This window comes from Patella vulgata, chromosome 4 (assembly GCF_932274485.2).
Source record: "Patella vulgata chromosome 4, xgPatVulg1.2, whole genome shotgun sequence".
Lineage (NCBI taxonomy): Eukaryota > Metazoa > Mollusca > Gastropoda > Patellidae > Patella > Patella vulgata.
Window position 1 is genome coordinate 18,115,961 of NC_065882.2, and position 22,601 is coordinate 18,138,561.

General features: G+C 33.6%; 1 protein-coding gene and 1 long non-coding RNA gene across 2 annotated transcripts; both read right to left on the reverse strand.

Moving 5' to 3' along the window:
* Nucleotides 1-4,440: 4,440 nt before the first annotated feature.
* LOC126818428 (uncharacterized) lies at nt 4,441-13,357 on the reverse strand. Its single transcript, XM_056100201.1, has 12 exons — nt 13,166-13,357; nt 12,504-12,569; nt 11,250-11,524; nt 10,513-10,644; nt 9,735-9,819; nt 8,922-9,103; nt 8,697-8,777; nt 7,870-8,106; nt 6,821-6,936; nt 5,669-5,803; nt 4,975-5,056; nt 4,441-4,488 (listed from the first exon to the last, which is right to left on the reverse strand). The coding sequence occupies exons 1-12, from the start codon at nt 13,236-13,238 to the stop codon at nt 4,441-4,443; spliced, it is 1,512 nt and encodes a 503-aa protein (XP_055956176.1). The 5' UTR covers nt 13,239-13,357.
* A 2,457-nt stretch (nt 13,358-15,814) lies between these two features.
* Nucleotides 15,815-21,892, reverse strand: LOC126818430 (uncharacterized). Its single transcript, XR_007679229.1, has 6 exons — nt 21,755-21,892; nt 20,993-21,115; nt 19,783-19,889; nt 18,340-18,468; nt 16,924-17,058; nt 15,815-15,896 (listed from the first exon to the last, which is right to left on the reverse strand). It is a non-coding gene; the product is annotated as an uncharacterized LOC126818430 (long non-coding RNA).
* Between the last annotated feature and the right edge of the window lie 709 nt (nt 21,893-22,601).

Below are 22,601 nucleotides of genomic sequence, written 5' to 3' on the forward strand. Positions count from 1 at the left end.
AACATAAAATTATAGGCTTGCTTATTTTCATGAAAAGAAAATAAGTTTAAATACCGATTCCGAATAATAGTCGAATTATCTAACACGAGTGATCGAAAACCTAGAAAATTAGCGATTAAATATAAACGATTTTTAAAAAAGTGCCAATGAAAAACATTTAATTGACAAATTGAAATCAGTTCATTGAATTGACAATCCGTACCTGTCAAACTTTATGTCTATGCGTCACAACATAAAGTGCGACATTCAAGAGACCACCTCAACATCAAAGATATAATTTTCCAAAGAAACAAGATGATAGTTAAATCATGCGATCATCTATGGAAGACGTCGCTCCCAAATTTTCACAATGTTTTTTTATTTTATTGGTGTTTTAAATTTCACGCTCACTATGATTTATCCGATTCTATTATAAACGCCAGTTGACTCATTGAAAGATATTATGATACAGCACGCGTGCTACCCATTCGCCCCCCCCCCCCGTCTATATAGAGCAGTTGAGAAAAAACAAAACAAAAGGTGAGAGCTTACAGACTGATAAGATTAATACTTTACGTGTATAATTCGTCAATCGAATTGAATTAAATAAAAAAGACCAGCTTGTTTTTTGATTAAAATAAAATGGGGTTGAAGGTTTTACCTTTTTTGCACCAAGCGGGATAATGCAACTGGGTAGACGGTTATTTATCCCACCAGTACGACTAGACACTGTTCCTTGTGATGTGAGCCCCCTATCCTGCACCAGGGGGGTCTTATTAGCCATTGTGGCTCTCCACATTTGTTTGAATTGTGTTTTGATTGTCTTTTTTTGTCTTTCGATAAAATTAGTCGGACAACAAAAATTACGTGCAAGAAAACGCCAATTTTGAGATCTAGCCAATGTTCAGTAATTACTTTGAATAAAAATTCTGTCTTTTTAATTTTAGGGATCACGTGGCTAAGTGGGTAAGACGCTGGCTCGCTAGCCTGGAGGTCGGGTGTTCGATCCCTGCATTGGCCGAGAAAGTTCATCCAGATTTTCCAGCGTGGATTCCCCTTGTCAGTGATGCAGGACATACAAGCCAGATGGTTTTTAGCTGTCTTTCGAGATGTGCCAGTCCATATTTACACTATAGAGGAAGAAGAAGAAGAGGACGGAGGGCCTGACAAGGACAGCTGACTAGTCGTTCGGATGGGACGAAAAACCGAGGTCCCTTGTACAAATTGGCGTGCACTTAAAAGATCCCTTGGCAGTTGGAATTCGATATAAGAGTAGGCCGTAGCGCCGCTGCCCGGGCAAAATTTCCCTCATAGCACACTGTATGGCGTATGCCCGTCTTCATTAGCCCAGTTTAGGAGCAAAACAGTAGGACGTTAAACCCCATTTCATTTCATTTCCTACAATTTTATTTTAGGACAACACACTGTACACTGTAAGTAATTTTTCTCATAGCGTTTAGTTGTAATGTTAATTACCAATAACCCATCGCTTATTTCTCAACTTCCAAAAGCAAGACAACGAGGTTTTGTTTATATATCTAAATCGTAGTAAATAGAAGCGCTTCAAGGTTAAAATATACAAATAAAAACAACATTAAATACATTATTTAGGAGGACAGTTATTTGTGTTTACATAGTAATTTATTTATACCTTTGACCTTGGTAATTTTTTTCTCGTTGAAGTTTAGTGAAGCAAAAAACTGAAATTTGTCCAATACGAATTTTAAAGTTCAACAAACCTACTTTATTTACAATGTAGTGAGAAAGAGATGAAATGGGGTTTAAAGTCTGTGCCAATTGGGCGAATGAAAACGGGAGTAACCCATGCAGCAAGGGGGTTGACCAGAGTTTTGAGAGAGAGTGGGGGGAAGTAACGTCCACTCGACACAAACTAGGTCATTTCAGGACTAACATATGGTTCAGTTTAATTTCAAAAATTCGCTTGCGCATAGGGGTCTTTAGCACTGCGAGGAAACCGGAGGACTCAGAGAAAACCCACGAGGTTGGACAGGCGACCCTACTCCTTGTCACGTACAAACCAAGGATCGAAACCACGTCTGTTGACTTAATGACAGACCTCATGATACAACGCGCACGCGCTAACCAAACAGTCATCAAACCCCCGACCAGAGTTTCCAAAGTTATCAACTAGCTTCAATGAGATTTGAATGACGAATAGATTTATTAAAGGGAGGTAAATCCATTTTCCCATCTTACTTAAATTATTTATAAACACCCGTTAACATGTTTCTTACAAATATTAACATATTCATATCTGATAAAAAGAAACAATAGTAATGTAAATTAGATTATTTATTTGTGTAGAAAAGTAAACAAACTATATACTAAATAGATATATCACAAATGTTTCACACATAAAAAATAAAATATTGCAGCCAGGACGGAATAAATAAATATTCATTGATGATATACAATAAATAAAAATCTTGTAATGCACACATAGTATAAATATAAATGATATATAAAAAAAGTTAACCATTCATGATATAATTTAGGAATGTAATAAAAAATATTTACAGTATAACTGATATGTCTTACTTAAACTCAGTGACAAAATAATGTTGCAACTGGAGTTTTACCACTTTTCAAAGATTGCATTTAAATATTCCGAATAATAAACCCAATTCCCTTTCATTTTTGATTTAAAATTTATCATATTTATCATATTCCATTTGTTTTTTATAGTTTAAAATTTGTTTTATATGTCTTCACTGACAGACAGGAGCCACGGTGTTCATTCCCTGTGATGGCTGAGAAAGTGCATCAGAATTTATCAGTATGGTTCCCCCTTGTCAGTGCTGCAGGACAGAGGGCCTGAAATGGGACAATGTATAGTCTTTCGGACGGAATGAAAAACCAAAGTCTCATGTAAACATTGGCGTGCACGTATAAGATCCCAATAAATTTGATTTTATTTGTCTTCAATTTTATTTCATTAATTCACTTGCACGTAGGTGTCTTTAGCAATGGGAGGAAACTGGAGGACCCGGAGAAAACCTGTGAGGTTGGACAGACGACCCTACTCCTTGTCACATACAAGCGGAAAATTGAAACCACGCCATCTGACTCAATGACAGTACTTAATGCACACGTTAACCATTCAGCCATCCACACCCCATTTATAAATAAGTGGAGAAAAAACAAAAGTTACATATAAATAGTTTACATCATGCTTAGTCAAAATTCACATGTGTGACCCCTATTGTGAATTCTTTCGCAAACAGATCAAATATGCAATCAAAGGTATATAAAACGAAATGCAATTTAGATCTGTATTTTAGTCAGACTAAATTAAAAATGTTCTGTTTTGATTAAATAATCGTTGGGTTGTTGAAGAAAATCCAACAAAAATTTTGAAATACCATCTTTAGAAAATATAAATTGTGTTCTATCTGTGTGTGGTGATGGGTAAAATGCAGCACGACTGTGATCACTCCAGCTTACTATACATAATCTAGGATACACATATAGTACACTCTCTTCATTCTCTAAAAATAAACAGATTATTATAATAAAGATAATATTCTTATATGACATTTAGAAGTAGAGGTTTTATATTTACAATAACACAACTTTATGGATTTACTACTTCTTGGTTTATATTACACGCAGTGTTTCAGTACTCTTACAGGTATCTTTATCAAGCGATGTGATAAAGATACCTGTAAGAGTATTGAAACGTTGTGTGTAATAAACCAAAAAGTAGTAAATCCATAAAGTTGTGTTATAAATAATAATAAAGATGCTTAGATAATTAGGGTGAGAATTGTATAAATTTGAAGAATGTCTCAAAGATAACAAGGTGTATTATAGTATATTTATAATATTCTTTATTCACACCACTAAGTGTTATGCTCAAAGAGGGAAACATTTACTAGGATGCAGGTAAAGTAAGATTATCTCCCTTTAAACATGAAACTGTTCGGTCAATCCTACTCTCTAACCACAGAACCAAATCCAGCCCAAATTTACTAAGTTGGTTCGAGCACAAAGTACAGATGAAATTGTAATCTAATTTTAATTTGAGTGAAAGTAAATGGTAATAACCTCTTGGTCAATGACATAAAAATGTTAGAGACAATTAAAGTTTGTGGATGGATGATTGTGGTGAGACTGAACTTATTTCCTATAATTATTTATATAGAAATTTACCAATACAGTACCTTGTATAGTATTTCTGTATCCTACAGGTACAAACTGTCCAGCCCATGCTGGATACATATCAACATCTAATGTTACAACCATAAATCTATTATAAAACTCATATCCTATATCTTCTAATATCTGTTATAAATACAAAATATTATACAACTCATATCCTATATCTTCTAATATCTGTTATAAATACAAAATATTATACAACTCATATCCTATATCTTCTAATATCTGTTATAAATACAAAATATTATACAACTCATATCCTATATCTTCTAATATCTGTTATAAATACAAAATATTATACAACTCATATCCTATATCTTCTAATATCTGTTATAAATTAACACACTTGGATATACTAATTCCGAATTTTATTAACATGCTACGTTTCAATACACATACAGGTATCGTGATCAAGGTTGATAATGATACCTGTATGTGTATTAAAACGTAGCATGTTAATAAAATTCAGAAGTAGTATATCCATATAAGTGTGTTAATTTTAGTGAAATCTATTTCTATGTCTTATAAGGATTCTGTTATAAATACAAAATATTATACAACTTATATTATATCTGTTATAAAAAAATATAAGATATTATAAAATGCATATGCTATATTTTCTGATCTGTTATACATACAAAATATTATACAACTCATATCTTATCTTGCAATATCTGTTATAAACACAAAATATCAAAATTTCTTTTCTTTTTATATCCCAATAATATTTATTCAAATTGATATGTATGGTAAAAGGAAATTAAAATAAAAAACGAAGAGTTTCACATGTTTAATAAGATTATAAATACTTACTTTTAAGAAAGTAGAATTAACTTCTAGATGCTTAGGTTCAACTAATGCAATAACAATAGGCAGATCATTATCTTTATATGGACTGAAAACAAAAACAGATTAAATATCAATAAATTTTTATCTTTCTCGGAAACAAGACTTACATGTATGCTCAAATTCTGGTTAATTTATTGATTGTGGGCTACTTTTTGTAGGCCCTTGTTTAGCTGGACCCATTGGTACCATGGTAAATCTGATACTGATACTCCCCCCGCACCCTTTCTCTTGGTACCAAAGGTACATGTTTATTTTGTATAATAGTACATCACAGGCTGAATTGGGAGTTATTCTAGACTGATTTTGATACCTCAAAACAGTGTTAAAATTAAAATCAAAATCTTCGACAATCACAGATCTAAGGGAACTGTGGACAATATTGGTTACATAACTAAGATCTGTGCACGCAATGCTTTTTAAATCAATCAGGCACCTTGTGCCCATAAAGTCCCACTAAGGCAGTCTTTAAAATATTTGAAGCCCATGGGCAAAGCAATTTCTTTGGGGGACCATTTTTTTTCATATTCAAACCTGAATCTGCTGGGTCCAGAAGAACATCCCAGTGTACTTAAATAAGATTGCCGGAGTTCCACTCCCTCAAATAGAATCATTTGGAATAAAAGATACGTCAATTATAGATGTTGTATTTTTAACTTACTTATTATTAGTGTGAAATAAAACTGATGTAAGATGTGTTACAGGCAGACGGATATGGTCTCTAACATAGGAGGTAATAAACTCACTACACATCCCATGATTCTCTTCACATTTCTGGTTCTGTCGTAAGTTGTACCTGATAGAATATAATAATACAGTAATGTTCTATATACATATTTTCTTCATTAACAACAATAATAATAAAACTTTATTAATTCAGTAATATTCAGGCACTGATCTTTTACAAAATTAATGAATATTCGGGTGATTGAAAATTTAAGCAAGGCAGAAATTTGGGATATCATAGCATTTTTATCAACAGTAAACTTTGCATAAGTCGGATCTAAATGGACTGACCAATTTTATCCGAGTTAGCCGAAAACCTAGTTCAGCTCTGAACGTAGGTCTCATTATCGCCCTACACGTTCAGGAACCGTCCGATTGAATCCTTGTCGAAATAAAATCGATTCCCAGTCAATTTTACTGGGCAACCTTTTACTACTAAACGGTCGTGTGTCAGTCTCTGTGAACGCCTGAAAAATGTAAAGGAACATTTTAGTGAGAAAATAAGACCTTGTTTACCTCGCTAGCGTCAGCATGTGCAACACAACATGCTGTTAAAAATGTGTCCCGTTTTCCAAAAGACTTTGGCAGACGCCATTGAGGTCTAGATGTGGGGTGGCATACGGATTTACGTGGCTCAGCCATATAAGACGAAACGAAATTTAGGTAAGCTGGGGTGGGGGAAAAATTAGCCCAATTACAATCGAATTTTTTCAAAAACTTTGATTTCTTTTCGCCTTATATGGCCGAGTTGCGCAAAATGTGCACTGCCCTGTATTTGGCAGAGGGGGACATAGTTTTAACAGCATGTTGTGATCATACTGCCGATCCGACTTAGGCGAAGGAAAAAAGCCGGAATCAGATCAAATGGACCAAACATTTTGATCTGAGTTGAGCAAAGATCCGACTTACATGCAGAAATTAATAAGGAAAACGTGCAGGATCAAAGGGACTAAATGATTTTATTCGAATTGAGCAAAGATGCGACTAAAACGAATCCAACTTATGCAACTGCAAGGTTTACTGTATATTATATTAAAATGTACAAAATCCCAAACATCTGTGCATTAAGGAATTGATCAATATTTACCTGTGTGGTTTATGTAATTTATGGAGCTGACTAGTTTCATCTTGAATTGTAGTATATACAGATTCACCTAATCTCATAATATCAGCTTTAATACCATCTCTTCTCTCTAATCTTATCTAAATATTCAAAAAAGAGAGAGAGAGAGAGAGAGAGAGAGAGGAAGAGAGAGAGAGAGAGAGTGAGAGAGAGAGTTAGAGTTTTTAATTCCACTTAGTACAAACTAGGTTATTTCGTATTTAAGGACTAACAAATGGTTACATTTTATTCAATAATTCACATGCGGGTAGAGGTATTTAGCAGTGGGTTGATACTGGAGGACCTGGAGAAAACCCACGAGGTTGGACAGGCGACCCTACTTCTTGTCACATGCAAGAGGGGAATCGAAACCACACCACTTGACCCAATGATAAAGACAGACCATTTGATTTCACACGTGTGCGTTAAACTACTAGATTCCCCACTGGCACGACAAAATATTCCTCATTACACATTGTAAGGCACATGTCTGTCTTCAATAGCTCGGTTGATGCAGAAAGTGGGATGTTAATCTATTTCATTTCCTTTCTTCAAATAAACAATAACATGAAAAACATATAGAAAACATTACTTTAGCTTCACCACATGGCTGATGCTGTCCACCACTATACATGCATTATACTGAAAACTGAGAACTAATGCTAAAAAAAAACCACCGTGTATTTGCACTTGTATTCCCCACATTGCCATTTATCAGTGAAAAATCAGTTAAGTGCCTTTGAAATATTAATGTAATCCAAACTGATTTTATTTTGATCATATTATAGATAACATCGCAAAATGTATATACTATGTGTATAGAAATGAGATGTTGTTTAATGGCACGTCCCATGGTCCCATGTGTATAGTTTTTGACAATGCACATGCATCTGAACAGTTCCGTAATCACTTTAGAAATTGTCATTTAATGTTGAACATTCACTGAAGTAACTTTTATCAGAGCCCATTTCTGGCTGTGTAGGCTAGTACCATGATTACAAAACTCTAAGAAAGATTATAATAAATGTATTTACCTGTGTTACTATATAATTGTTATTGTTGTTGTTGTTGTTGTTATTGTGTTGATATTGTGTATTGGGTATATCTATACTATATATACTATAACATGATACTACACTAATCAACTGATTACATATAGCACGATAACATTCTATACCATAATAATACTTCTTATTACTTCTAGTTGGTGCTATGGGCAGATAACTAGAGTTTCTTGGTACAATTACTGCTACCAGACGCACATCTTCTTTCTAAAATAAAATGAATTAAATAGTGATTAAAATTTTGTTAAATCTAAATTTACATACTTTGATCATTAAAATAATGACTCTGTCATCGACATCCTGTGTCCTTGCATACCAAAACGATAAATTTGTTTCCATGGAAACACAAAAATGATCAAATATCAAGAAATTTTTAATTAGCAAAAGGCAGAACTACTATCTACCCCTTTAACTTTGTTCAGTATGGGTCAAAAGGTAAGAAAATTTGATATTTTTTCAAATTTCAATATGACTATTCTTTAAATGGCATTAAGTAATTGGAACATAATCAAATAACACACTATGCTCGCTGATTTTGCATCCCATTGGAGGGTTCGCACTGCTCTTGTATATATATAACCATACTATATATTATTTTCATTTTATTTATATGTGTTATATGCTTGATAACGACTTGTGAAATCTTGTTGAAACATCCCAAGGAAATAAACCATAGTAATTGTTATCCATAAATAGTGTGTTATTTGATTCAATATGACTAGATTATTGATATCCCCCAATGTTTCTGTCCTTGTAAATCAACCCTGAAAAATTAATGTAAAAATTATCCAACTTACCATTTTTTGCAGTGGTTTGAATTTCATATCTTTAACAATTTCCATTGAAATACTAGAATACCATTCCATAACAGACTTGATCTTAAAAGAAAATACAACATCTAATAAAAATGATAGCGTTATAATGAAAACTCTTCAAATCATTTGCTTATTTTGCTGAATGTTTAATTTGGGGCTACTTTCAATCAATATGATTAGAGGGGCTTGTATTGAGAAATCAAATACCTGTATTGGTCCATGATAATCAAGTCTAACATCTGTAGTATGTTGTTTATGTGTAAAACAGTGACTGGTTGATTGGTCTAGTATTTTACGGAATGCTGTGATAGTAGGGTAACCAGTAATATTATGATGATTACATATTGTTTTATCTGTTGTACAATTTACTATATAGAAAGATGATCCAGCTAAAAAAGACAGAACAATTTATTATATAGAAAGACGATCCAGCTAAAGTGAAAGAACAAATATCTATATAGAAAGACGATCCTGCTAAAATAGAAAGAACAATTTACTATATAGAGAGACGATCCTGCTTAAATAGAAAGATGATCAAGATAAAATAGAAAGAACAATTTACTATACAGAAAGATGATCCAGCTAAAATAGAAAGACGACCCAGCTTAAATAGACGGAACAATTTATTATATAGAAAGACGATCCAGCTAAAGTGAAAGAACAAATATCTATATAGAATAATGATCCTGCTAAAATAGAAAGAACAGTTTACTATATAGAAAAACGATCCAGCTAAAATAGAAAGACGATCAAGATGAAATAGAAGGAACAATTTACTATATAGAAAGACGATCCTGCTAAAATACTAAGAACAATTTACTTTATAGAGAGATGATCCTGCTTGAGTAGAAAAAAAAATTTACTATAAAAAAAGACAATCCAGCTAAAACATACAGAAAGAACAATTTTCTGTAGATTAAGTATAAAAATTTCAAAACAGTTTTCAGATATATGTCATCTTGAAAAATTCACCAATTGTATTAACTTGTTTATAGAAAATAAAAGTATAAATGGGAATACCTATTGTATTAACTTGTTTATATAAAGACTGAAAAGTAGGTAAATGTCTGGTACAGCTCGAACAATCACTTATTATAAATATTACCTGAAAAACAAAGTCAAATGTATTAAAAACATGTCACAGAGTTTCAGAATTAATATACTCAAATAGCAAATAATAGAACTGCCAAATTCAGAAATTTGCTCTGATGTTTAAATAACCACAGTAGGATCCTTCTAAAATTATTGCCTTGACAGGTACCATATTAGACAGAACAACCATTCTTGTACCCCTGAATCAGTAAGTGCAAACGACAAACCTGCGGACACATCACACACACAATACACGGATATTGTAAATAATAAGTATGTTTTTAAAGCAACCCGCAGTTCATCAGAAAAATGAAATAGGGTTTAATGTCCTACTGTTTTGCTCCGAACTGGGCTAATGAAGATGAACATACGCTACACAGTGTGCTATGAGGGAAATTTTGCCCGGGCAGCAGTTCAATGGCCTAATCTTATATCGAATTCCAACTGTCAAGGGATCTTTTACTTGCATACCATCTGAAGGACTAGACAGCTGTCCTTGTCAGGCCCTCCCTCCCGTACCACTGACAAGAGGAAACCATGTCAGAAAATCCCGATGAACTTTCTTGGCCAAACAGGGATCGAACACGCGACCTCCAGACTAGCGAGCCAGTGACTTTACCAGTTAGGCATCCATGGCTCCATAAAAAGAACCATGTCCCAGGGTTTATTTTTTGTTGCTTATTTCTGATTGCAATGAAAAATTTACCATATAAACAGAGCTAATTTCAGCAGAATTCAAAGCAAATTGCAAATTTGATGCCCATAATGATTTCTTCAACACATCATTCCAGTTGAATTGTGTTAATTTCTTCATACCATGTATAGTTGGATATTTTTTCTGATATAGAAAAATAATTAGATGTGTAAATAAAACAATTAGTTCAATATTTAACCAAGTACAAATCACAAAGTATGGCACCTTTAACTGAAAGTATCATATCATAATCCTATCAAAATGTTTATTCTTAATTGCCCCGACTCTAGGATTAACTGGACTGATAATAGGAGAATATTGTGTTAAATTACAGAATGTACTAATAAAATGAATGGATATTGTTAGACAGAGTAGAGTTGAATTTCTGAATGTAATTCATTTGATATTAATTCACTCAAGTATTGGATAACTTGAAAAAAAAAAATTAGTTTGAAACAACTTTGATAAAGATTATGAAATATCCTCCCATTTTTTGATAAAGATTATTAAATATCCATTCATTTTATGATAATGATTATGAAATATCCTTTCATTTTTTGACAAAGACTATGAAATATCCTTCCATTTTTTGAAAAAGACTATTAAATATCCTTACATTTTTCAAAATAGACTATCAAATACCCTTACATTCTTTTAAAAAGACTAAGAAATATCCTTACATTTTTTTAAATAGACTATCAATAATTAAATATCCTTACATTCTTTTAAAAAGACAATTAAATACTTACATTTTTTGTTTTATTAGATGCAATATTATGACTGTGTTTATATATAACTGTGTAGTCAGTCATATTATGATAAACTGTTGAACATCTATAACCACTGGTAGGATCTTCAATCTGTGGACAGACCTGATAAGATTCACTTCTACCATAGGGTTCATATACAAACACATCACCTGTAGTATGTACTATATTATAACCCATATATCTACAGGTGTGGTATATAGAATAACTAGTAGGTCTATTGGTAGGTAATAATGTTTGATTTACTTCACCTTTATCTGAAATATTTTAGAATAAAACTATGTACAGAATTGATCATAAAGCATACTATGAAAATATGTTTCAGCATAAAGAGAGAGAAATGGGGTTTAATGTCCACTTGACACAAACTAGGTCATTTTAGGACTAACACATGGTTCATTTTTATTTCAATAATTTACATGTGCGTAGGGGTCTTTAGCAGTTGGAGGATATTGGAGGAAACCGGAGCACCCTGAAAAAACCAACAATGTTGGACAGATAACCCTACTTTTTGTCACGTACAACCGGGGAATCAAAACCATGTTCCATTCAGCATAAAGATACATAAAAATATGGTGCAGAATCTAGCGTAAATTATAAAAGAATGAAATGGGTTTTATCATTTTACTTTTCTGATTCAACTAGACAAACGAAGATTGACATATAAGCCATACACCGTGCAGTGACCTCTTATTTACAGATCTTGTAACGTGTTGACAAGGGTATACACACATTCTTCATACCATACAAACAACTAGACACTTGCCGAAAGGTCTTACTCATGTGCTTTAGATAATAAGGTCTGTCATTGAGACAAGTGGAGTGGTTTTTATCTCATGCTTGTACGTGAAAAGGAGTAGGGTCACCTACAGTACCTCATGGGTTTTCTTCAGGTTTTCCGGTTTTCTCCCATTAGTAAAGAATTATTGAGATAAAATCGTACTATGTTAGTCCCAAAATGACCTAGATTGTGTTGATTTGATGTCAAACCACATTTCCCTCTCTCTTGTAAGGCCGGCCTACACCGTTTACAAGGGAAAATTGGGCTGGAAAATACTGAACTTGGGCAACACGTTGATTGAATCCCCGAGCCTTTAGGTTAGTGAGACGATGCCATACAAAAAACAACATCCCTTTCATATAGAGGAGTTCAATGGTAGGGGGTATCAGTGTTCTAGAAATAGTATGACTACCCTACCTCAAGCATGTTTCTTAAAACAGTTTATAATAATTTACCTTCTTGAAATAAAATAATAAATGGAACCTTCTCAGCATGACGAGAATTAATATATCTCTGGACAACTGAAATATACATAAAAATAGATAAAATTAATTCTATTTATTCTTTTTCTAATAAGGAAAGAGACTCTTTTCTCACCCTGGTTTTGGCAATAACCTGTCAACTATGTACTCCAGTCAATCATATACCCCAGTCAACCATCTACCCTGTCAACCATATACTCCAGTCAACCATGTACCCTGTCAACCATGTACCCTATTATCTACCCGACAACCATGTACCCTGTACACCCTGTCAACCATATACCCTGTCAATTGTATACACAATCAACCATGTACCCTGTCAACCATGTACACCCTGTCAACCATATACCCTATCACATACAAATATTCTTTCTTTTTTTATGTTTTCTAGTTTCTGATATTTGATGGGCATTATAGACAGGCCCAAACACTTATGTAGTAAGTACAAAAGAACTGCACCTTACATAACAACCATGTTGCTAAAGTAGAAAATATGCAAGGACAGCATTAATAACTTTTTCTGATGACTAAAAGCACTATTAATGTGCTTTTGTTTTGTCAAAGGATCAGAATATATTCTGACTTGTAAGTAGGACTGGATTCAGATGTTAAAGTGTAAATCCTAACTTTCCTACCTGTCCTGTCTTCAACAAGATCAACCAAACCAAATCGAATAGCTAGAGCATCCTGTTGAAAATCTTCTATCATGGTCTTAAAGAATGCCAGGAATTGGTGTGTATCATCAGCCCAATAGGCATAGAAACCAACAATATATGGAACATATTTTCTTGATTTATAAATTGTCACCACCTTCTCTTTAAAATTTACCTGTAAAATTAAATGAAATGAGGTTTAACTTCCGACTTTTCTGGACCAACATGGCTAATGTAGATTTGCACATACCTATGGGAGATATTTTGCAAAAAACAGTTTCATTTATGCACATTCTTCGTCAAATTCTAATTTTCAAAGTTTCAAAGAGCACACAGTTGGACCTCATTTTCTGACTAACTTGATGCTTTCCCATAATATCTGAATCAAAAGTGGTGTCTATGGGAACAGAATGGAAACATTTAATAAGGGGAGGTAATCATGTTTATACCCCATATTATCTCCCCTTAGACCACATTTCTGTCTACGTTTTTTTGTAGTGAAATGAGTAATACTAGTGTGCTATTTTCAAAAAGTCTCATTTTGAGGAAAAGACTTGGCAGTATTTAATACTGCAACAAGTAAATATTTTATCTATCTAATAGTGACCGCTAAGAAAAAGATATCCCAATAAAAATGATAAATGAATAACAAATACAAATAACTTACTTTGTCGAAATGAGGGGTATTGATAACAGAAGATAAAATACAAGTTTCTAATCTCTTTCTTTGTATTTCATGACCAGTAAAATATTTCAACTCATAATCCCCATACTTATCTAGTAAAAGGAAGGAAATTCAGTACATTAAACATACATTATGCAAGAGCTAAATCTGCCTATTGCAGGTCTTTCTTTAGGCCTGAAATGTTATATAAATTATTAATTAGACATTAATTAACTTATCCAGACCATAATCAACTCTCGATGTCATCGCTAGTCTGCGATATTTACTGGATTAGGATCCAATCTGCTGCTCTACGCTCATTCATGATTAAATCAAGAAATGGATAATCGAGACTATGTATTTTATCGTACCAACTTCCGTAATGATGATCGAGGTTAGGCCAAAAAGTCAATCGCTAAATTCTCGGTTTAAAGAGGACCAATTTCACTGAAATTTTCAGCAAATTCCCTTTACATTATCTAGTTTTTAACTATTATAGCGAGAACTGCCAGCTCTTTATCTAATCTCCAATAATGTATCTTTAATAAAAGGACACTATTTTTGTCTCTGAAGAACAGTAATCATGGGCATCCTAAATGCTTACTTTTAACTGAACAAGTTATAACATTTCTTCTTTTTGGAGGGGTAAATTTTGATATAACATTTTGCTTCCTACTTATTGTTGAAGTCTAACATATCATTCAAAATGAAATGGGGGGTCTGATTTTCACTTTTCTGTACCTGCTGGACTAATAAAAACAGACATACAAGCATCCTCGGTTACCCAGTGTACTCATTCCGTTCTACTCCACTATACCCTGGGTTAATCCATAGGATTTCCACTATTTCAAATTATCTGCCCTGGCCTAGAATGTAGCTACAGTTTACAAACCAATCGTTTCACCTTTCGTTTTTATAAGGGTAGATAACCATATTCATGTCCATTTACTGAATGATTTATGTAAATAATGTATATACAAATGTATTTATAATTTATTTATATTTAATTGTATTATCAAAATCTGTAGTATGTGTTGTTGATTTCAAATATGTATAACATCTACATGTTTGACTTTTATCATTATTACTATTCGTTCATTGTCTGAAATACGTCATTCTGTTATGTTTATTATTATTGAACTTATACTTGCCAATTTGATTCACACTAACTTGTCTACGATATCACGTGGACATAAAATTCCGGGAACGAATGAACGATTCTAAATATAACTAATGACCCTACATTATTATATGTACATCCGGTCTTCATTAACATAATATATAATTGGTTGTTAATAATTACGCATTTAGAATAGGCCAACTCCTAACATTGGGATTTGTCAATAAAAATAACACAATCATCAAGGGCGGATAACTTGAAAACGTGTCTCCCCCATAGATTAACCCAGGGTATAGTGGAGTAGAACGGAATGAGTACACTGGGTAACCGAGGATGACATACAATGTGCTATGAGGGAAATTTTGTCTTCACAAATGCCTAATCTTAAAACTTTCGACCAAAGATTTACTTACAATATTTTTCAATTCAGAACATTTTGTCTTACCTTTCTTTTTTATTACAATAAAACTGGGTATCGTTCGAACATTAAACTTTTCCTGTAATAATCTAAAAAATAAGTAATATATAAAGTTGAATTAGAATCTTTAATTCATACCAAAACCAAATTTATCCTTTTCTTATTGATTTAAAGTGAGAAAGAGAGAAATGGATTTTAACGTCCACTCAACACAAACTAGGTAATTTTGAGACTAACATATGGTTCAATTTCATTTCAAGAATTCCCTTGTGCATTGGGGTCGTTAGCCATGGGAGAAACCAGAGGACCTGGAGAAAACCCATAAGGTTGGATGTACAAGCTAGGGACTCAAAAACACGCCATTTGACTCACTGAAAGACCTTGTGACCTAACCTGTACGTGTTAAACCATTTGTTCACCCAACACCCTTGTTTTAATTAGAAAATTACCTGAAATTTGTAGAATCCGGGTGAACAATCAACACCTGACAATCTTGTATTACAAGACATACCTGTAAGATAAAGTTTTATATTGTTTTTGTCCCAAATATTTTCAATATCAAAATAACATAAATAGAAAAGTTATCCAATCAAATAACCTCAAAAATAAGCAGGTAACAATCTGTAGTCTCAGTGAGTAAACCACCAACTTGCTAACTGTAGTCCCTCATGATTTTCAGGTGTGGATTCTCCTTGTGCATAGGGTTGGACAGATGACCTAGCAAGAAACATCGTCTAGTCATTTGGATGGGACAAAAAAAACAAGATCCTATCAACTCGCTGGCATCATGTAACAGAACCATTGACGGTTGGAAATCAATGAAGAGTAGGTGGGCATGGCGTCTTCATTAGTTTGGTTGGTGCAGAAACGTAGGATTTTAAACCCAATTGCAATTTCTGGTAGCCTCTGGTTCAAAGGTTATCTTCCATCTCATGTCTGTAAATTCTAACTCCAATTCCAAACTATTGCTACACTCAGTTGTATTAGCATTTGAGATGTTCAAATCACTGACAAACTACATATATTCACAACAAATAGGTAAACTATATATGTAGTACATTTAACAGTAAACAAATCACTGTGCAATAAATTCAACTATGCCTGTGAAATATACATGTAGTCACACTTTGTAACACACATGTTTAAATGAGATCATTATACATAGACCTGTGGTATGGTACAGTGTATTCATTAATAACTTACATTCAATATACATCTTACTCCTGCTTTATAATACACAATGTTTAAAATGTATATTATACACAAGCACAAAGGTTGTGTATTCATTTAATTGTACTGATAATCATTTTGTAATGATGAAATATATTGACTACTAAATATAGTGTATTCACTATATACTACTATAGTCTATTATACCAAGAATATTTGGAGTATAGTAAAGAGAACCATTAGCAGAGACTAGCATGAACTGCATGGGAAGAGTAACTCTGCTTGGTAGAATGACAGCATATAAACCAGTTTGTATTATGGGACGACTGTTTAGTTGTTACATATACATTGAAATACTTTGTACTAACCTGATAAGCTAGGTTTTCTAGAGTTATATGAGTATGGTTATCGGGAAAAACCAATAAAGTTATATCATGTGATGCTGTACTAGTTTCAATATCATCTTCACTAATAATATTTAAATAACTAGCATACTTTGTTTCCTGAAATAAAAATAAACAATGCAAGAATTGTTTTTGAAAACAGACTGATATCCAATTGTTTCCAGCTGTCTGTGACTCTATTATCTAGTAAATGGAAACACTCCATCAGCAACTTGATAACGCACATGAAATAAAGCTCGCCGAGATCAAAATAAATCTGTGACAGACCCAAGGATGTAGACTTCTCCCCAACTCAACTTGCATAGTTGCATGGGCTTAGACCTTTAGTCCAACCCTGCAAAAGGGACAACAGTTTTTCTTAACCTGCCATAATGCCACCAACCATTAGTAGAAATCTGATTTTCCAACACTCCAATAGAAATTGAATTTAATTTGACTTGGTTTCCACTATTAACAGAATCAACCAACCACACCACATTTTTTTGTTTTAACTTTAAAATACAACCCCACCTTTGAACATAAATCATTCATGGAATGACCACCAATAGATTAATAAGGGTAGTGATGTTCTCTGGAAGGTTAGCAAGGGCGTGGATTTGTCATAACTTTTGGGGGGGACGACAAACCCTGGAACATTTCATTACCAAACGAAACAAATAATTACGAACAGTTTACTGTACCAGTGTTATTTCGATGAAGGCTGTAACTAGGGGTAATATGATGACAATATGGAAAAATTGACGACCTACATCAAAGCTGCATAAATATATGAAGTTAAGTGAATCGTTCTACGATCAGGACTGTTCTCTGAATATCTTTGCGACATGATGGGGGTCATTATGCACCGCACACACTCTCAAATGGTTTAGTCGGTTTTGCGTCATGGAGTTGCGCAGCCAAGTTTTGATACAGCGATGAGTGCTGATGGATCGCTCGGCTGAGCAGGAACTAGCAGGGTTCAGCAGTGTGAGATGAGAAGAGCTTCGACAGAAGGGAACATCTGCCTCACTTCAGGTGACATAATGAGGAACGCTTCGTGCACAAGTGAAATAGATTTGGCCGAAAACTGGCGCTTGAAGAATGTCAATTCTTGTTACTGATTCAGTTCCAGATACATAGAAACAAACTCACCATCATGTGGATATAAACCTGAAAATCTGTCCTGGCGATCAAAACCATGGGGGCGGGGACAGAGACCTATTCGTCCCCCCCTTCCGATTCTTAGGGGGGGCGGGGCACGTCCCCCTTCCCCCCCTAAATCCACGCCCATGACAGTTAGTGGTGGAATAAACCTCAATGAAATGTAAGAAAAGCGGAACAATTTTGACAGTTGATTAACCATGTTTGTTTCGATATAAAACCTATGATAAGTGTACTTACTAATTGTTGCAGCCATGTGTTTAACTGTATTATACTGGTATTACCACCATACTCGTGTATCTGATTTGGTCCTAGATAACATCGAAAGTGAGGTAATTCTGTAGGTGGTTTTACAAATGGTACAGATTCCTAACAAATAAATTAACAAATGGTACAGATTCCTAGCAAATAAATAATCAAATGGTCCAGATTCTTAACAAATAAATAACCAAATACACAAAGTCAATGTAAATCATAAAACAGATTTTTTCAAGTTCGTAAAAAAAAAATAAAATTTATGCATGATTGTAAACAAAAAAGCATACTTGATGCCCATCTGGGACAGATATTAATCTAATTTTTTTTCAAAAAATGAATACATCAAGGATAGATATACAAAAATAAGAAGCTTTAGTTCCAATAACTATATACATGTATATACTAGGAATTTTTAAAGAGAGAGAGAGAGAGAGAAATGGGGTTTAACGTCCACTCGACACAAACTAGGTCATTTCGGGGCTAACATATGGTATAATTTTATTTCAATAATTCGCTTGCGCATAGGGGTCTTTAGCAGTGGGAGGAAACCGGAGGACCCGGAGAAAACCCACGAGGTTGGACAGGCGACCCTACTCCTTGTCACGTACAACCGGGGATTCGAAACCACACCAGTCGACTCAATGACAGACTTTATGATACAGCGCGCGCACGCTAACCATTCAGCCATCCAACCCCCCAATTTTTAAAGAACATCTATACATATTCAAACCTTGTACCAGTAAATCACTTATGATAGTTTTGATTTAAACAAATGATTTCAAATGTCAGAAGTTTTTTTTTGCTTTTTAGACATAACCTTATTCTTAAAATAACATTAATAAAAAAACAAACCACAACACAATGGATTTACTACTTCTTAGTTCATTTCATGCAAGAATTGATCAAGACATCTGTAAGAGTATTGACAGATTTGCATGAAATAAAGTAAGAAGTAGTCAATCCATAATATTCTGGGCTTTTAATTAATGTTCAATCTGTTTAAAATATAGATCTTTATTTCGTTTCATTTTTTTGTTTGTACTTTCGATGGCTTCTACTACATGAAGATTTGACCGGTTGTAATGAGAGGTTGCATCAAGAGGTCATGCGAGCAGCTTTTGACCCTTTGACATTAGGCATTTGATTAACCAATCAGCTTTGATGTTTCTAGTGGGTTACCCACAGTTCCATGCAACTCACGATAAAAACTCGCCATAACAGACCGTTTCATTGGCTAATCCCTCACATCAATAGGAACGCAGGTTATATAACAACTTTTCCAGATCCTAGTGTAGTAAAGACAAGAAAAACGAAATTTTGAACTATAAAAAACGAAATGAAATGGAATCTGTGTTTTAATCAGATTGAATTAATGTTATATCTCTATTTTCTAAATGTCATTTAAGGATATTATCATCATAGTACCTTAGTTATTTGGTAAAATCCTAAATTCCATCCAGTCTTATGTTGATTATTTTCTATTGCAGTTGGCCATAGTTGTTGCAATTTCTCCTTAAACTCTTTGTCTTTATCTGAAAATGATTGCTGACTATTTTTTTTATATTTTCAATTTTTCAGGCCTCAGTTGAACTAAATGTAGATTTATACACAAACATGAATTGGAAATTTCATTATTGTAAAATGTTTATCAATTTACTCTGAGCCCACCACCCTGTAACAATGCTAGATTCCAGAACTTTCAGAGTTTAAAGATGGGTTCCCGCGTACAAACTGGGTGATTTAATGGTATATCTGGACTAAAAACATATTCAAACTAATTAATTTGTCATAATTATGCTTCAAATCCTTCTCAAACATTGTAATTGCGAAGGAATGCCCTGCTATTAAAATTCGATCAAACCAGGTCATGTGTACGTCACGTCTTGGAAATCAGAGGAGAATTCATTGCACACATAAGACGATGTTTTCTTTAATCGCTTACTATTTATTACAAATATCGAATCCTAATAAAATTCTCGGATTATCCGTCATTTTTATCTCAGAAAGTGTTGTACATCTAACTCTTCATAAAGTTTATCAACTTGTACATCAAGCGCTCAATGTTCGCGTGTGACCTTTGACATCACGCGTGCAGAAATTCTTAATCGTCGGGCTGTTGATTAGGGGAACCCTTACATTTTTGTCCTGTATACGCTCCATGAGTGTTTTTCGGGGAATCCAGTATTTTTCTAGTAAGATTGGATATCTCTTCTTTCCATATATACCAAAATTGCCATACTGGAAATAACCACCCGATAAATACTTTTCTGGGAACCCATCTTTAAGCTTGGTTTAAAAATAAATAATCGGAAAACTTTTTAAACCTTGCATAAAAGGGAAATGAAGAAGATTCAATAATAGATTTTGAGACTAACAAGGTAATATTAGACTCTGGGGAAATGGAGAGAATTGTACAGGGAGAGTGTCCATCTCTTTCAGATTACAAAACTGTCAAGGGATCATTTACTTGTATCAATTTATACTACAAGGGAGCTTAGTTATCATCCCATCAGACCAATACTATACACTTTCCTTGCCAATGGTCCGTCTCAGCCAATGCTGGGAATAGAACTATCACAATCGCAAAAACAACCACTGCTGTTCTAAACAATTTATTATGAACTATATAACATACCAAGTGTATCTGTTTTATTTTGTAATAAAACACAGAAAGGCTGATGATACGAGTGTAAAATGTTGTTCTGTAAATCAACTGTTGTAAAGATTCTTGGTAATGTGGTTAGTGACGTGGAAAAATCTAAAACACAACAAAAATAAATAAAAGAAGAAAAGTTACATTCTAAAATGATTTACTATTGAATTTATTGCCAAAATCTCAAAATGTTTTTTTCTGTACTCATTTTCCTACGACTTAACATGGTAGTGCATTAAGGAGATGTGGCATCGAATCATGAATTGTGATAACAGTGAGGGTAGCTACGTGAACTACATTCAGAGCTGATTAACTATTGAACACGAAGCCCCGCCTTCACAATGTCAAAGATGTCAGATTCAAAATGCCGGAAAGCCATGTTATTATCGCTACGACTTAAAAAAAACATGATTTGTGTACCTGTGTCAGGTAGGATTATATGCTTAATTGTAGTTGAATGTGGCAGAAATGTTATGAATAATTAATAATCAATCGTTGTTTTGATGAAAAATGTTGTCAACTTTGCTTACTGAGGCCCGATATGGTCCACTTTCGAGATTTGCAAGGTAAAACTATAGCACCATCCCTTATCTCGAAACACGGAGCGTCGGAGGGTTGAATGAAGGTTTCTTACAGTTACAGAGGAAGGGCAGTACATTACCAGCATAAAGTGAACACAGGCACAATTTGACATAAATACTAAAATTTTGAATTCGTGGAATCATGCTTGAGGATTTCAGTTACCTATATATAGAGTGAATATAAATATAGCTGTAAAAATAAGATGCAAAAACATCATAATATTATTGGATTTTCACTTAGCTTCCCTCGCAACATCAATGGCTTTTTAAGACTCTATTAGGAAAATCGCTTTAATGGGAGGTAACTCACCGTTTAAAAACTGGAATTAGTCCACTAATCCTTCTTTTTCACCCTTTTTGTTTATTTCATGATCTAGAATTAATGACAAGCGTTTGAATTTTGATTTTCTGTAAAGTTTGATGAATATTAATGATTTGGGGACGGAAATATCAGACGTCTATTTAGATAATTTCCTTTAGAAAAAAAAAAAAAAAAAAAAAATCCCTGTTGCAGTATGGGCTCAAAATCGACCAGTTCAAACCCCTTCAAGATTTTCTAGCAAATAACAGTGTCAATTTTTCACAAACAATCTTATTTATAACAATAACCTGTTTACATTTCCAGTAACCAATAATACATAAAGGCTAATTATTTATTTATAAAAGCTGAATCAATTCGCTAGAAGTACAAAATTTGGCTATGTTTCTGAATTCTTTGACGTTCACAAGGAAGTGGTATCAGATGTTAGATGCATACAAACGAAGATTAATTTTCTATCCAGATTACACTTATGGATAAACAAATCCATATATGGGCTTATGTGTACCAGATTGCTAGTTAATTAGTGATAAGAATTACGTGCGAGAAAAGTTTGATATTTCGGCTTAATTTAGTACAATCTTGTGTTCACTATACGACCGTTTTTATAAAGAAACACTTACATGAGTAAATGTTTTGTGTGCTAGATATATTGTCTGTGAATAGGATGGGTGGAGTGGGGATTCAAATA